We start from the raw sequence: 17080 nt of genomic DNA, 5'->3' as shown, positions 1-17080 counted from the left end.
ATTGTTCCAGGCACTTATGTGAATTAACTCATTTTATGCTCACGGGAGCTTAATGAGCTAGGTGACATTTCCATCCTCACTTTTATTTCCTTTTTAATTGTGGTAAAATACACATAACATAAAATGTACCACCTTAACTATTATTTAGCGCACAGTTCAGTCGTGTTAAGTACATTCACACTGCTAAGAATCATCCCCATTTTTTATATGAATAAACAGGCCCAGAGGGGTGACTAACTGGCCCAAGGCCACGTAACGAGGATGAGGTGGAGCCAGGACTTGAACCTGACTGTCTGCTCCAGGGCTGTGCTAAGCCACCTCCTTCGCTGACTCTCACCTGGGCAAGCACTGCTGCTGAGAAAAGAAACCCCACAAAGGATGAACAGAAAGAACAACGGGGCAGGACACCGGACAGTCTATCCTTTCTATCTTTTCTTGGTACTTTTCCATCTTTCCAATTGTTCTGCAATTAACGTACTTCACTTATACTAAGAAGTCCGGAGTCGAGAAGTGACAGGAGCTGCGTTCTGGGGGCGGGGACTGGCATGCACACGAGTAGCTGTGCCGCTTGCTCTGGAACACACCTGCCTGTCCTGTGCTGCCAGCGAGGCTGCCCCGTGTGGGCCTGCCCGAGCCCACAGAACAATCCAAGGTGTAGCCAAGGTCAAATGGCAGCATGAAGCTGGGGTTTTGCTCTCTTCCCACACCCCACTGCCTGGGCTCCCAAGCTTTTCTCTGCCGGCAACCCACTCCCTGATGCACCGTCATTGCCAGAAGGCTCCAGGGCACTCAGCTGCTTCAGCGTCGGAGGTGGGTAATGACCTCGACAAGTGAAGCAACACTCAATTCTTCGGAACTCTTTTCTCCTCCCAGCCTCCGCGTCCCCGGAAAAGCCTGTCTGGAGCACGATGGCTGGCTCTGCCTACTGAGCGCTCATTTCACAAGAGGGCTCCTCAAGACAAGTGCTGGTGTGTCTACTGGGAAAGTGTCTTTGGGGGGTGCACGTTTCAGGGGGAAACACTGTGGGCCCTGGTTTGGGAACGTGGTTCCTGCCAAGGCCTGCGTGCTCCCAGCCTGACAGTATCCTCAGGCTCTCTCTTCACGGCTGCCCTGGGGACTCCGAGACGCAGCCTGGCAAGCAGGAACCCCATGGACTCAGCTCAGCCACTTGAAGGCTGATCTCTTAGACACAATTGCCAGACAGCTTTGAAAGAAGCACAAATCCTGCTACTTTTGCTCAGGCAGGATTCTGAAATCCCGTTTCTGCTTTTTGTTCGTGAAAGACCAGGAACAAATTTGTACGAGGATGGCCTTCGAGTGACCCTGACCCCTAGCCTGGTTCGGAAGCGGCGGCTCTGGGAGAAGAGTGTCTTTCTGCATCACAGCTTTGCAGGTTTGTCCCTGATCCAGTGGAGGCGGGCTTGGAGCGGGAGGACTCGGGAGCAGGTGTGTCACACAGAAGACAGGGATGCAGAGCGCTCTGCCTGGGCCAGGGCCACCCAAGAGTCCCCTCTCTCCTCAGGTTCTGTCCTACCAACCTCTCACGTGGCAGAGCCGTCAGGTGGAGCTGCTCAGCCATCACCAAGCCAGCCTTGAAGCAAATGGTCTTCAGAGGCAGGAAGTGGAGGTAGGGATCTCGGCCACCCGTGGGAGCTCTGTGGGCTTGGTCTGAGCCTCAGTTTCCTACCTGTACAGCAGAGCAAGTGATACTCGCTTCCAGAGCTGTGCGGAGGATAGAATTAATGTATACAAAGTGCCCGGCACAGTTAATTCTTCCAGTCAAACTGTACCCCACACTTCCAGAAATAGATGACTTTTCTGTCCGAAACATGCTGAGGGTTGGAGCCAGCAATGTGGTTTTGCCCGATACCACTGAGGCCGCGGGTGGGGAGAAGTCACTTCGGGAGCATCAAAACTGAGTCAGGAATGAAAGGGACTGGAGGTGGTGGCAGTGGGAGCTCAGGGTGTGACCTGGGCAGGCCTGCGTTCAAAGCCTTGCTGCGGACGGGTATCGGGTGTGTGTGACCTTGGGTGGGTGGCTTCCTCTATGTAGAAGAGGAAAATGGTAAAACCTTCCTTCTGAGGCAGATCAAATAAGAACCCTGCATAAAGTGCTTAGCAGCTCTATATATTTTGCTTTAAATAAAAAAAACAAAGGCCTCGGGGGTCAGATTCAAGTTTCTTTTTTTTTTTTTTAGAGGAATCATTCATTCATTCATTCATTCATTCATTTATTTATTTATTTATTTATGGCTGTGTTGGGTCTTCGTTTCTGTGCGAGGGCCTTCTCCAGCTGTGGCAAGCGGGGGCCACTCTTCATCACGGCGCGCGGGCCCTCTCACCGTCGCGGCCTCCCCTGTTGCGGAGCACAGGCTCCAGACGCGCAGGCTCAGCAATTGTGGCTCACGGGCCCAGTCGCTCCGCGGCATGTGGGATCCTCCCAGACCAGGGCTCGAACCCGTGTCCCCCGCACCGGCAGGCAGACTCTCAACCACTGCGTCACCAGGGAAGCCCAGATTCAAGTTTCTGTAACTCACCAACCCAGTGGCCCGAGGCTCTGACCAGGGAGCTGGGGGCTGGGAGGGGTTAACATGGGGCTAGGGAGACTGGAGGGAGGTGGGGGGGAGGGCGCTCCTTCCCATGTGACTCCAGAAAGGGTATTTCTTCCCCTTGGGCGAGCTGGTAGGAGAGAGCTGGCTCCAGTTTTATAATCGGAAACAAGAAAAATAACAGGCCTAAAAAATTAGTTTCTGGAGAACACTGCCATGAGATGACATTAGCACCTAGTATGTTCTCCCCAGGGGAGAAGTCAGAACTGAGGTCTATGAATTAAACATCGATTTTTTTTCTCCCTGTCTTTTTTTTTTTTTTTTCCCCCGGATGTCAGTCGAGGCTCTGTGGTCAGCTGGGCTGGCTCCCCGTGCACTGTAATCTTGCATTCTTTCTCAGTTACTCAGCTGCCAAAGGCTGGCTCTGGAACCGCACTGCCTTTCCACAGAACTATTTAGTGTTCTGGGTCAGTGACTGATAAGGCCGCTTTGTTTGCCTTTGACAAAGATCACACCTATGGAAAGCACAGCACTGGCCCTCCTGCTCAGTGATTCCGATGTTTGCCCAGAGACAGATGGCGCCCTGAATCCAGTGGGATAAGAAGTGAGGGAAGCTCACTCTCCCTCTGGCACCCAGAGCCCCAACCGACTGGGGCCGGAGCCAGACCCAGGTGCGAGCGAGGCAAGTCACAGTCTGCTGGGAACAATTCACCTGTCCGAGCCTCCAGCTACCAATCCACGTCCCCACCCGCCTTCGACAGTCACTGAGCACCTGCTCGCTCGTTAAGTGTCAGCCATTGAGGGCAGGACGAACAAGGCCCCAGAACCTTCTATCCTAGCACAGGGCAGTGATGCAGACGAGAAGACAAGTGGGCAACTTCAGTGAAAGGTGAGGGCTCTGAAGACTGTGGGAAAGCAGCTCCTCAAAAAGTTAAATTCCTATTCAACCCAGCAATTCCACTCCTAGGTAGACGGCCCAAAAGGCCGAACGTTGGTGTTCAAACAAAAACTCATACACACACACTCGTAGCGGCACTATTCACATTGGCTAAAAGGTGGAGACAACCCCCATGGGCACCAACAGGTGCAAGAATGGATAAATCAAAGGAGGTCTATCCACACAATGGGCTGTTATTCGGCCATGAAAAGGGGTGAAGCTCTGACATATGCCACAATGCGGATGAACCTCCAAAACATCATGCTAAGTTAAAGAAGGCAGAAACAAAAGGTCACACATTGTAGGGTTTGTATGAAATATCCAGAAGAGATAAATCCAGAGACAGAGTGGATGAGTGAGTGCCAGAAGCCTGGGGGGAGAGGGGATGGGGAGTGACGGCTTAGTGGGTACAGGGTTGATTGGGGCTGAGGAAAATGTTTTGGAACTAGTAGAGGGGATGGTGGCACGAGACTGTCAAGGTACTAAATGCCACTGAGTTGTATACTGTCAAATGGTTAATTTTACGCTCTATGAATTCCACCTCAATTGAAAAACTAAAACCCAGCTGCCGCACAGAGGGGGACTGGGGTGGGTGGGGCCCCTGGGGAGGCCTCCGAAGAGGAATGTGAGCAGAGCCCTGAACGCTGAGAAGGCACCAGCCTCACAGAGGGTTTCAGGTTCCAGCCAGAGGGCAGCGCGAGGACAGAGGTCCTGAATAGGACGCGCCTGGCCCTCGCTGAGGTGCAGACAGAAAGCCAATGGGGCTGAAATGCTGGGTTGTTTTATTATCTGCAAAGAGAGCCCAGGACAGAGAAGAGAGAGGGAGCTGATTGTGGAAAGGGGGCAGGGGCCAGACTGCAACAGGACTATCCTGAACAGGGTAGAGCGCAGTGAAAGAGGCAGACCGTCCCTTCCCTGGAGCTAAAAGGCTGGTGGGGGGCAGCTGATTGTCCTCAGCTGGGGAAGGGTCACTTTTTTTAAACATGTCGCTGAGCCCCCGTCAGTGAGGGCCAGTGGGTGTCAACCTGCTTGGCTGTCCCACTCCGATCCCCGTAACACGCTGGGTTCTAGAGCCCTTCTGTTTGGGTAAGAATTAGGAAGGGCCTGGGTAGGACCCGAGCCAGAGGACGGTGGTGTTCTGTCACCAGCCCTCCCACCCCCAGGTGAACGCCTGTGAGCAGCCTCTGGGCCAGAAGGAGCCCAGAAGGGGTCAGGGAGGCCAGAGCCCTGGCCCGTGGACTGGAGCCCACTGCCCCCTGATGCCCAGGGTTAATTCCGGGAACAGACTCTGCTCTGGGGTCTGCTGGTCCATGGGTGTTCATGGGAAGACTGCACTGTGGGCTAGTTTTCAACACCCCGCCCTGCCTTGGCAGATTCTGGCAATCAGCTGTCAACGTGGGTCAGTGGAACGGATCCTCAAGGGCACCAACCATGGAGCACCGCACCTCAAAGCCGGACTCTAGACCCGGCCGCGCCTGCCCGCCAGACGCGCCGGTCACTGCTGACCCTTCCCTCCCCAGCCATGCGCACACTGGCCTCTGCCCTCGTGGAGCTGAACATTCCATGGGGGCGAGAGCCATAAACATAAAACCGGCCAATAAACAGAATTTGTGGTTTCTTTCCAAGCCAAATGGAAGAAGAAAAATATACCAAAGTGGCTAGTCGCCTATTAGTCCTGATTTATATTCTACTTTAATATCTCTTCCAAGGAAATGAAAGGTATATTTTCATCAAATATAATCATGTATAGCTTGGAAAGGGGGAGACAAATGGCTCTGTGACAATTACCTGGACCTGCAGATAAAACTGGAAGATGTGTCACAGTAGAGCTGCCTCTTCCCGCAGTCTCCCGGAGGCAGGTGGCCAGCACTGTTTCTTCCCCCGTGAACTGTTCCCAGGCAAGAGCAAGGATCCCACCCGGCCTGGGATGTTGCAACAGTGTGGCCTATGGCAAGGGACACAGAGCAATACCCGGATGGCGGCTATGGGTGCCACAGCATCGGAGGCCAACCTGGGCCAGGCTTCCGATGACCCCTCCAGCAAACTCTGAGTAAGGTGAGCACGGTGAAACTGAAGTGCAACCAACCCAAGTCTTATCACCCGGGTGCCCGGGATGCACATCTCACTCACTTTGGTGACAGGAGTTAAGCCGAGGAATGCTGCTGAAGATCTGGGGGCCGCCGTTCCCTCGTGTTCCCTTGTCAAAGTGCCGCAGCCTAAACCACCCAACGTCTGGGGCCCCTGCGGGAATTGCTCGTCTCCCTGGTGTCCGCACAGGGAGAAGGCATCTGGCAGGATCTGCTCTGAGGCTGTGCGGAGAATAAGAACAAAGCCTCACTCCTTACTCAGTGAACTGAATGAAAGTACCGTGCTAGGGGCTGCGGTACAGCGGTGAAGGGGACACTCCAGGTCCCCGTGGAAGTGACCCTCTCCATGGGGGAGGAAGGTACACAAATAAGTCTGCCAGGTACGGAGCCCCAGGGCCATGGAGAACATAAACCAGGCTAACGTGATGCGGGGGGCTGGGGGTGGGGATGGGGATCAGGAAAGGCCTCTCTGAGCAGGTGGCGTGCAGACTGAAGCCTGAGTGATTGGCAGGAAGTAGCCACACACAGATCTAGGGAAGAACATTCAATGCAAAGGCCCTGGGGCAGGAGAGGGCACAGTGAGTTAGGGTAGTGGTTCTCAAAGCATGGTCTGGGGAACCCTGGGGGGCCTCCCAGGGTCAGAACTTTCATAAAAATAATGTCGGCATTTTCCTTTTACACTCATTCTCCCAGGAGTACACAGAGGAGTCTTCCAGAGCCCACGCTCTCACAACAGGTTGAAAGCAGAAGCAGATACGAGAATTCAGCTGTCTTCTATTAAGCCAGATATTAAAGAGACTTGAAAAAATATAAAATATTAACTTTTTTTGTTTTGGAAAACACTTATTGTTCATAAAGAACTATGTTATTGGGCTTCCCTGGTGGCGCAGTGGTTGAGAATCTGCCTGCCAATGCAGGGGACACAGGTTCGAGCCCTGGTCTGGGAAGATCCCACATGCCACGGAGCAACTGGGCCCGTGAGCCACAACTACTGAGCCTGCGCGTCTGGAGCCTGTGCTCCGCAACAAGAGAGGCCGCGATAATGAGAGGCCCGCGCACCGTGAGGAAGACTGGCCCCCGCTTGCCGCAACTAGAGAAAGCCCTCGCACAGAAACGAAGACCCAACACAGCCATAAATAAATAAATAAATAAACCCAAAGTTTAAAAAAAAAAAAAAGAACTATGTTATTTATGTTTGCATAGGATGGGTTATTATTATTTTTTAAACGAGTAAGTAAATATTTAAAGTATTTCTCAGTTTTAATTTCTAATACCTGAAATATCAATAAACATAATCCATACACACTGAAGCTCTGTGAATTCCTCAATACCTTTCAAAGAGTATGAAGGGTCCTGGGACTTCCCTGGCGGTCCAGTGGTTAGGACTCCGAGCTTCCATTGCAGGGGGCGTGGGTTCGATCCCTGGTGGGGGAATTAAGATCCCACATGCCATGCGGCCAAAAAAAAAAAAAAAAAAGAAGAAGAAGGAATCCTGAGGCCAAAACCTTGAGAAGCGCTGACTTGGAGGAGCAGCAGCGGTGGTACAGCCGGGGCAGGGGACAGCATGAAGGCGGGGGGCTGCGCCTGAGAGGCCGGCTGGGGCCCATCCCACAACGATCACACAAGGTCAGAACGAGAGATCTGGATTTTGTTTCGGGCGCAACGGGAAGCTTACTGGAGGGCTACAGGCAGGGGCATGATGTGATCTGACTTATGTTCTAGAAAGATGCCTCTGGCTGCATGGAAGGGAGGGAACAAGGCTGGAAGCCAGGGAATGCCGCTGATGCCACTGCCACGATCTAGGAAGAGATGCTGGTGGCGGGGGAAGACGGCGGGGTGTGTTCTGGAGGCAGAGCAGCCCCGTGGGTGTGGGAGAGCAAAGGGAAAACGAAGGATGACCTCAAGATGCTGGGCATCTGCGGGGCCAAATCTGAGCTAGCAGGTGGCGAGAAGCGGGGCTGGGGGGGGGGGGGTGTTCCCTTCCCTCTCTCGAGTCATGCTAAGGCTCGCTCTTCAGGTCACATCTCTGGCCCAGGCGAGGACAGGGGGGCAGCGAGGCCTCTTCACCCAAGGCCCCAGAGCAGCCGCCCTCGGGGGCACAGCTGAGAGAATGTCCCCACCGCCAGGGGCTGTCGGGGGAGAGACACTGCCAAGGGGTGGATGGCTGCGTTCAGGCGCCGCCTTTGACTTCCACAGTCCCAGCTGGCCCAGCTTCATGTATCCCGACCCTGGGACCAGCAAGAAGACATTGAGCATTCCAGCTGTGCCCCCCCGCCCCGCCCCCCCCCACAGTGAGGCAGCAGGCCCGGGCCACTCTCGGCAGGGCGACACCCCCAGCACTGGATAACCTCACTCTTCCCCTGGAGCCCAGGCGGGATGGGAGAAGTAAGTAATTGCAAAGCCTTCTGCAAACGGAGGGGTGGCTATGCAGAGGCCGAAGAACGTGACATCCGGCTCTGTTTATTAATTTACACTTCCCTTGTTCCAAAGATGGGGGAGCGGAAACAAGGACCAAGCTTTTCTCCTTAACCCATTAGTTCCTGAGCTCAGAGAAGCCCTGATGACCCTAAAGAACTGATTTCTTAAGTAATATAATCTTAAATGTCAATTATATTTCAATTTAAAAAATTACGAAGCGGTGCTTATACAAATGTTGTAATAAAATTACAACTGTGTGTTAAACAAAAAAAAAAGGAAGAAAGAAATGATTTCTTACCAGGCCAGTGTGTATTTAGTTAACCTAGACTCATGGTCATCATTTATATTTACTTAGCAACCATCTCTACAGGGCAGAAAGCAATCTGGAGAATTTTTAACAAAGAAGCCTCCAGACCCCCGAGCAGGCAGAATCATCTCATATTTCATGGCTGAAAACAGAGGCAAGGCTACAATCAGTCTTGTAGCCTAAGACTAGATTTAAGAATGAAAGCAGTTGCAGGCAGTGGGTGGCAGCGTGAACTGGCGCACTTTTTCCAGAGTGCATGTTGGGACTACATATATTAAGATGAAAAAACCTCCCCTTTGACTCGGCAGATCCACCGCTGGGAATTTATCCCACAGACATGTGAGATTTGCATACTTACACAAAGATACCCCGAGGAGGTTCACTTTGACAATGGAAGAGCAAGACACTGGAAACGACTCAAATGTCCATCAGTACAAAATGTTATAAAAGACTTTTTTGTTCCGTCCATATGATAAAATACCACACAACAGTGAATGAGCGTTAGGTTGATTTACATGTGCTTACACGTAACACTGACTTGTCAGTAAGTGAAAACAGCAAGATGTAGAATCACACATATGGTATAACCCCGGGTGTAAAAACAGACAAGCAAAACATTTCTGGAAGGAAATGCAAGAAACTGTTAACCATGGTCACTTCTGGGGCCAAGTAGTCTTATTTTTCATTTTATCATGTCCTGTTTGGGTTTAAAGAAATCATATGCTTATAGTATATACTATATTTCTGAAATGAATTAATCAAATCAAAGAATGAAATCAGAGTGAATCATGGGGTGGAGGGGAAACAGGGATCCTGGTTTGGGTCAGGTTCTTTTCACTGGATTTTGTTCTTAAATGGGTAACTGCTTTTGAAAACATTTTGCCACATTTGCAATTGAGGTTCGAAGCCCTAACTGCGGAGGAGTGAAGTTGCAGGGGACAGCTTGGCCAGTTTTCTTTAGTTTTGTAACCAAGGGCAAGGTTCTCTTTCGAGCGGTTGGGATGCATATGGATTTACTTAAAGCAGACGTGTCAGAACAGGAACGGGGAGCCTGCCGGCCCTTCTGGAGAACCAGTACTTTCAGCTTCACCAGGCGACCTTGAACTTTCTATTCATGCTTCTCTTTTGGAGAGGCGGGGAGGAAAGTTAGAGATGCGCTTCGGGGAAAGTAGGAAGAGAGGCTCCCAAAAGAAGAGAGTGGCAGCCGCCCCGGGGGCAGCGGGACCTTCTTCTGAAGTCTCACTTCTTCAGGGGCTTAAACAGGAACTGCACGCACTAGCTCTTTCTAGTCATCCTACATGGAGGAAATGACTCTCCCACAACCTCGTTACTAATAATCTGAAGTATTTCCAAGAAACTTCCAAGAAATTTTCAGTTTTAATTCTGAGAAGTTCTTCCACACCCTCAAACAAATCTCTGGAAAACCAAACCCCGGCAGCAGAACACCAAAGAGAAAGCCAAGATTTCTTTCTGGGGCTTGTGTTTAATCTTGTGCTGCACTTTGATAAGTTCTAAGAAACTGGGTTTCTGAGATGGGAAGGAAAGCCTACACAGGCTCCAGACAGAGAAGGTCCTGGAACCACCACTCTCCCGCTCCCCGGAGGGGACAGGAGGTGGCACAGGGTGGGGGCCGGCTTACCTGGCACCTTGTCCACTGACGCGAACACAGAGCGCTGTACCGTGGGGTCGCTGCTGCCCCGGCGGCACTGGTCGTAGAAGCGGAAAGGCAGGTGCTGGGTGGAGGACGAGCTGAGACCAAACCCCAGGACTTCAGTTGTCGGCTGGATCGGGAGGTCCAGGAGGGCTGCGTTCAAACAAACCCGTGGTTCAAGCTCAGCACGTGCGTGGGATGGGAGTGTAGGCGACGAGACTTTGGGTGGCGCGACTGTAGCAGGTGTGGCCACGGCCCTGCCAGGCACATCCCTCGGACAATGCCAAGCAGACAGCCGGCAGCCTCGAGCTGGGGAGACCAGCGTGACACCAAGGGTCCCGCCTACGGCTCATAACACAAGCAGTGCCTAGAGAGTGGTTCAGAGATGAATGCCAGGCCCATCTTCACCTCGGATTCTTGGCTTCCATACACAAAAGACCCTACCAAGGCTTAGCCTTGGGTACAGTTTCAGACCCCAAAGCAAACGGGGCCAATTCTGCTGTGAAAGTTCACAAATCTATGCGTGTGGGGAAGAGTGTGTGAGCGAGAACTTACACGCACGTGTGCCTGTGTACTTATGAGTGTGTGTGTCTCTGTTGCTGTCCTCTCTTCCACGCAGAAATCTCACGATACAGCAATTTGGAGGGGTTTTTTAAAATCAATTTGAGAAATACCCAAGGCGTTAGTTCTAACAGCCACTTTATGGCATAATTCTCAATTTTCAAATGAAATATTTAGCCGTCATGCCAGCTGTGAGAAATTGCTTTACATTAAAAAAAAAAAAAACCCTCTGGAAATAAATCTTAAGAGAAAGGACTGAATGATTTAAGTCACTTTGCACATTACAAAATGCTTCTGTAATGATTTTGGAGGCCAAGTTTCAGCTAAGTGAGAAATAAGATGAGGACTATATGGGATGCAGGCCTGCGCAAATCAACGGGGCACGTGCAGGAAATGACTGAGTTCGCAATATCCAGAAACCCTGCCCTCCAAGTGTTCATTTTTAGGTGACCCCTAGAGAACGCTCCCCTTCTCCCCCAGAGGACTGGAAAGCCTCCCAGTGACCACACCAGAACGACCACTGGTGCTTGAGCTGAAAGGCACTGGTTTCTTGTGAAAGGCTGTTCGTGATTTTAGGAGTTGACAGAACGCCTTTTCCCCGAGGAGGACGCTGTGCCTTCCACCCTGACGAAGGGAATGCCCTCATTTCAGTGCCTTCACTTCTAAGAACGCTGGGGCCTTCCTGACACTGGGCGGTGTAGGGCCGCCTCACAGATTCACCACAGTCCCTGTGCAGTGTGAAACGACACTTCCGAATCCAGTGCTGGGTCACGGGCCCCTCACCAGGCAGGGCTGCCTCTCATGAGAGCTGGGAACGGAGAGGAGGAAGGGATGGGCTTTAGTGTAGGAAGTTCTGCGTTTGGGTTCTGCCAACTAACTGCCTGCGTGGCTGTGGGCAAGTCACTGAGCCTCAGTTTACTCTTCTGTAAGATGGGCAGAATAGGCCCTACTCATCTCAAGGGTTGTTTTAAGGGTCAGAGGTGGCAGAGGAACGTTGAAGCGCTTTGCAGAGATACGCTAGAGAACGTCCGTGTGCAGGAGGGAGAACCGTCGTCCCACACTGACGGCTGCCTCTTGCTTGGGAGGGAGGGCTTGCCTCTTCCAAGCAGCCCTAGACGTGTAGAAATCAAACACTCAGGGTTCTCCATTCTCTCACCAAAACACAACTCATTCCTGAACCGTACGTTTCCTCTTCTAGAGGAGTCACAAGGTTCTTAAGGTCAATGTGAGAGCCATGTTGATGGCCTGCGGCAGCTGCTGCCCCGCTGCCGAGAGGACACCTGCCGGGGCTGCACTCACCAGCTATTCTCTGCATCTTCATGCGTCTCGCCTGGATGCGGCCCTTGGCCAGGCGCTGCTTGGCGATGATGCAGCGGATGTGGTCCGAGAAGACGAAGGTGGCCTGCAGGATGGGGAAGGGCTTGGAATGGGGGCTGGATGCAGGCTTGTGGATGGTGATATTCAGGGCGCGGCTGTCGTCCTCCACGCCAGTCACCTGCATGTCCTGTGGGGGGAGGAGGCCAAAGAAAGGGTGTCTGTTAGGTTCAGGGGGAAGGTAGCTGCTCGGAAGCTCTGGATTCACGTCTCATCTAGAATGAGGTCCCCCAGATTGAACTTTGCTTTTGCTCTGGAGGAGACCATCAGTCCCCCAAGTCTGAGAGAGTCAAGGATGGGCACAAACCAGGCCAGGCCTGGCGGGAAGCGACGGGGTGGGAAGCACAGAGAGCTCAAGTGGCTGATGCTGGCTGTGGTGGCCGGTTCCGTCCCCGCGAGGACTTGAGGCAGCTAGTAAACACACGGGACACCAGCCTCTTCATGGGGCCTCAGGGAGCCCAACAAACTCCCAACAATTCTTGCTTCGGAGAACTAGAGATAACAAACCCAAGTTCCTAGCCCTTTCCGGTGTGATCTCCTCCAGCGTAACAATTCCTTCCTTGCTTCTCTTAAGAAGGGGGCATCCTTAGCTCCCATTTGTATGTCTCTGACAAATTCCTGGTCCCTAAAGGAAATAGCTAACTCCGAGAAAGGAATAGGGGAGGACCACTTAGCAGACGTTTGAAGAAAGTTACACTTGAAAGGTAGAGGAGAACTCACGTACAGCAAGTATCCTCAGGACAAATCCAATCTAAAACCTCAGATTGGATTCTGTGCAAAGAATTTGCTTCCCACTAAGTGAGGTCTGAGATAAAAGCAGGAGACAGGAGACAGACATGAAAGTCAGAAAGGTGGGGAAAATGTTGAAAAGGCTCATGAAGCAAGACGGATACGGTTCACGGGCATTCAATCTGGCACAAAATGTTGCAGTGGGGATTAGATGAGATATTACGCTTTTAAGACAGAGAGAGAGGCTGGCCCGTAATAATGGCCTGACGAATAAGAGCTACTGGAAGACAACCAAAAGAAAAGGTTTATGTGGCTTTCGTTGTCTGAGGGACGACATGTGTTAATCCTTTGAGGGAGAAAAACACTTTCCTGACACTAAATTCTAAAGGAAATTGATCATAAACCTAGATAAATAAGAAGCACTAAGTCACCTAATGGACAGTCTCGTACGTGGAAGTCTTTTTCTAAATGAGAGGTTCTTCAGATAGCTGCTTCTCACATCACCTTCTGTAAAAGACCTTTTTTAAATGGAAAGATCTTGAAAAAGAGAAGGCTGGGAAATGGTTGCAACAGCACCCTCAAACACGTGGGTGGTCCTCCTGGGGAGTGGGTTGCCCTGGAGAGGTGGATGTGGGTCGCCCCGGCAAGGCCTTGCCAGCAAACAGGACTGCCCAGCAAGGAAACGGACTCAGCGCAGGGCAAGTCAGGGCCCAGGGGTCTGGCGGGGGTGATGGTGGGGGAGGGCATGCGCTGGAGGCTGTTTTCAACTCATCTGGTTCCACGGTTCGTTCGACCAACTAGCTGGCATTAGTCACCCATCATTTAGACAAACATTAAGAAAACCCACGCTCCAGCTTGACGTTTGGCAGTTTAGAGCCCAGGCCTGCTGGAGAGGTGGAGGACACAGGAACGTCCATAAATCAGCAGTGGCAACAATCATTCTAGAGAGGAAATAGGCACAGCCCAACTTCTTGGTGTCTGCCCTAGGGAAATGCTGGCCCAAGTGCACAAGGAAGTCAGGACAATTCTGTTCACGGCAGCACCGTCTGTAAAGGTGAAAGGCTGGAAGCAGCCACAGGGTGCTGGCTAACTCTGCCTTGGTGTGTGGTCAGGCAGCAGTTAAAAGAACACCAGTAAGTCTGCAGAGACTAACACAGTCAGTTCTCCAAAACTTTCGCTGAGTGAAAAAAGCAAAGTTTACAACACATTCAAGGTGACAGTATAAAAAATACACACACACACACACACACACACACACACACACCCTTCCAACTATATGTTGTACAATTTTTAAAAACAGTACATGTAGTTACAGTGATACACGTATTCGGCAAAGCACCGTATCTGATAACGGACGAGAGGAGTCAGGATTGGGTTTTGGTCAAAGGGGACCTGGCTCTTATCTGTGAGGTATTCTAACTTTTGTCAATGATAATCTGTTCACGTGGCCCTTACGTCATTAGAACTTGACCGTAAAGATGACACTTTTGTGGGTGTTTGTACAGCCAACCGAGAACAGCTTCCGGAGCTCTCGGCCATCGTACCTGCAGAAGGCCTGCGAACTTGACCACTCCCCAGCCCAGCCTGGACACGTCAGGCTCCACCAAGCTCATCTGGTAAATGTCGACAGCCAGGAACCGCTGGAGCATGCTGCCGTCCTTGGTGATCACCGTGCACGCGATCAGGTCGCTGTTGTCTGTGGTAGAGGGGGACAGAGCAGAGTGAGGCGCGGTCCGCTGCCCAGCTTGACAGACACGCTCCAGCTGACTTGTGTTCTGCCGGGCAGTGCAGCTTGGCCCCGGACCCTGGGCTGGAAGTCACACACACCTGGGTCTGAGTCCCTCCTCCAAGTCATGCTGGGCAACTTACTGTACCTCTCTGGGCTTCAGATTCCTCAGCTGAATAATGGGGATCATGCCCCTCCCACTCAAAGCACTGTTTGTGAGGACCAACTCAGATAAAGTACATAAAGCATCAGTACAATGTTAGCCGTGGATTAGGCACTGCACCTGTAGCTAAAAAAATACCCAACAAATCCAGAATCCCAGTGACATTTCAGTGCTTCCCTGCAGGCGTTGGTGGTTTACACCTGTGATGGTGTTCACCTAGATTAAGTGAAGACAGGAAAGGAAGAGCCCCTCGCTCGGTTATAGAATCACCAAGACCTCAGTTTGGTGTCTGACAACTTAGAGCCGATCTCTACACTAGATGATGCGCGATCTGGGGCAAGGCACTTGGCCTCTCTAAACCACGGTTTCCCATCTGTAAAATGGGAATAATGTCCCCTATCTTGAGATGTCTGATACCTTAAAATGAGAACAGGTAGGTAAAGCATTTAGCAGGGGGTCCTCAGCTTATGCTTGGTCCCTTCTCTTAGCTGGAAGTTACTCCCAGATTTGAGGTCTAATTTACTGCCTGTCCTTGATGGCTTTGAAATTATCTGAGTAACGCAGGACCATTAAATCTACAGTCTGCTTTGAGTTCCCTCCAGTGAAACCCTCTGTAACATGTTTTAAAAGAAACAGCTGAACCAGGAAACAACCTAAATGCCCCCAAATAGGGGAACCACTTGAGTATGATTTTTTTTCCCATCATATGGAAAATTATATACCCATTTAAAAATTATGTTTAACCAAACTGTGAACTGTGGTTACCAATGGGGAGGGAAGTGAGAACTGGGGTGGGCGGGAGAGTGTGTGTGTGTGTGTATGTGTGTGTGTGGTATCAACAGGAGAACTTTAATTTTTGCCCTCTATACCACTGTATTTCTTGAAATTATTTTAAAATGAGAAAGTATTCAACATGTACTTTTGAAATACATATTAAAGACCCAAGTAAAAAATCCTATTTACAAATAATTGCAATGGCATTGGAAAAGACATTACAATTTTAAATGAACAAGGTGATAAAAACTTTATAACTATGATGTTGATATGTTAAAAAAAAAAGTATCCCTACAAAGAAATACAAGCACAGATAAATATACTGAAACATTAAAAGAGAGTCCTGATTAGAAGAATGGTGGGTGGGTTTTTTTTTTTTTTTCTCGTAAACAGCTTTATTGAGGGATAATTTATATACCATAAAATTCTCCCATTTTAAGTGTACAGTTTGAGTTTTAGTAAATTTACAGCTGTGCACTGTGACACTCCAGTTGTAGAAACTTTCATCACCCCAATACGTTCTGTGACCTAATATTTGGCTTCATTTTATTGGTGGTGGGTTGGGGGGGAAAGGTAACACAGATAGTAACAATTCTGGCCCCAAGCACATGTGATAAAGTTGGGCTCAGGGGCTTCCCTGGTGGCGCAGTGGTTAAGAATCCATCCACCTGCCAATGCAGGGGACACGGGTTTGAGCCCTGGTCTGGGAAGATCCCACATGCCGCGGAGCAACTGAGCCCGTGCGCCACAGCTACTGAGCCTGTGCTCTGGAGCCCATGAGCCACAACTACTGAGCCTGCGTGCCGCAACTACTGAAGCCCGTGCGCCTGGAGCCCGTGCTCGGCAACAAGAGAAGCCACTGCAATGAGAAGTCCGCGCACTGCAATGAAGAGTAGCCACTGTTCGCCGCAACCAGAAAAAGCCCGCATGCGGAAACAAAGGCCCAACGCAGCCAAAAATAAATAAATAAAATAATAAATTTATAAACAAACAAACAAAACAACAACAAAAAACCCTTGGGCTCAGGTATTTTGCCAAGGTTTTGCCACACCCCCCTCTCCATTTTTACTTTTCATTTAGATCTAAGGGATGATAAGTACATTTCTCCTCTGCCATCTTCTTTTCCCCTCCCTCCTCCTCCCCCCTCTCCCCCTCTCCCACACTACCTCAGTTTAACCCTCTGAGAGCATAATCCATCCGAGATCCTGGCTTCATGGGATGCCTTCCGGTCCATCCTCTCAGCTTTGAAAGACCTTGTGTTTCTGTCTTTTCTCCCCAGCATATGACCACCCGGCACAGCCAGATACCCCATGGCAAACACCAGCACCAGAGAGGCTCAACTGTCTGGATTGCACATTCTCTTACTGAGGGCAAGAAACTTCCTCCCTTTCCCAAGGGTCCAGCCAAGTATTTAAGAAGAGTTCTAAAAATGACTGTATCCAGAATTTCTAGTTCCACGTGGAGGACACTAGTCTTCTGTATTATCAGAAATGGAAGCCCTCACACTCTTTCTTACAAACATTTTCTTTGTGGTAGGCAGAGTTTATTTTCTTTACTCAATACTTAAAACATGTTCCCCAATTAGAATCTTTTACTTTTTAAAAAGAGAAAACTAAACTAATAAAGGATGCCTTTTCTTTCCTTTTTTCCTTTCTCTTTCTCTCCCCCTTCCCTTCCCCCCTCAACAGGACAACCTGGCTCTTCTTTCCCCACATTCACAGAAGAGGTTCATCTGCGGGTGAGAGCCGGGAAAGCGGGCACAGCCAGGGCGTTGGTGTCAGCGGGGTCTGTTGGCAGGCAACCC

At 50.6% G+C, this 17080-nt stretch overlaps 1 protein-coding gene across 4 annotated transcripts in view; it reads right to left on the bottom strand.

Annotated features, from left to right (window-relative positions):
• The window catches only part of CLEC16A (C-type lectin domain containing 16A), a 208705-nt gene that overhangs the window by 42407 nt on the left and 149218 nt on the right, over positions 1–17080 (bottom strand). For 3 of the 4 annotated variants that reach the window (XM_068565832.1, XM_068565833.1, XM_068565834.1), the window contains exons 19-21: positions 14158–14309; positions 11810–12014; positions 9938–10102 (exon numbers count right to left, since the gene is read on the bottom strand). In XM_068565832.1, coding sequence (XP_068421933.1) covers positions 9938–10102; positions 11810–12014; positions 14158–14309 — 522 coding nt within the window. Of the gene's footprint in view, positions 1–9080; positions 9421–9937; positions 10103–11809; positions 12015–14157; positions 14310–17080 lie in introns of those variants that run through there. The other variant, XM_068565835.1, reaches the window with a different exon arrangement.

This window comes from Eschrichtius robustus, chromosome 16 (genome assembly GCF_028021215.1).
Source record: "Eschrichtius robustus isolate mEscRob2 chromosome 16, mEscRob2.pri, whole genome shotgun sequence".
Classification (NCBI taxonomy): domain Eukaryota; kingdom Metazoa; phylum Chordata; class Mammalia; order Artiodactyla; family Eschrichtiidae; genus Eschrichtius; species Eschrichtius robustus.
The sequence above is the reverse complement of the archived record's forward strand: the minus strand, read 5'-3'. Positions and strand labels throughout refer to the sequence as shown.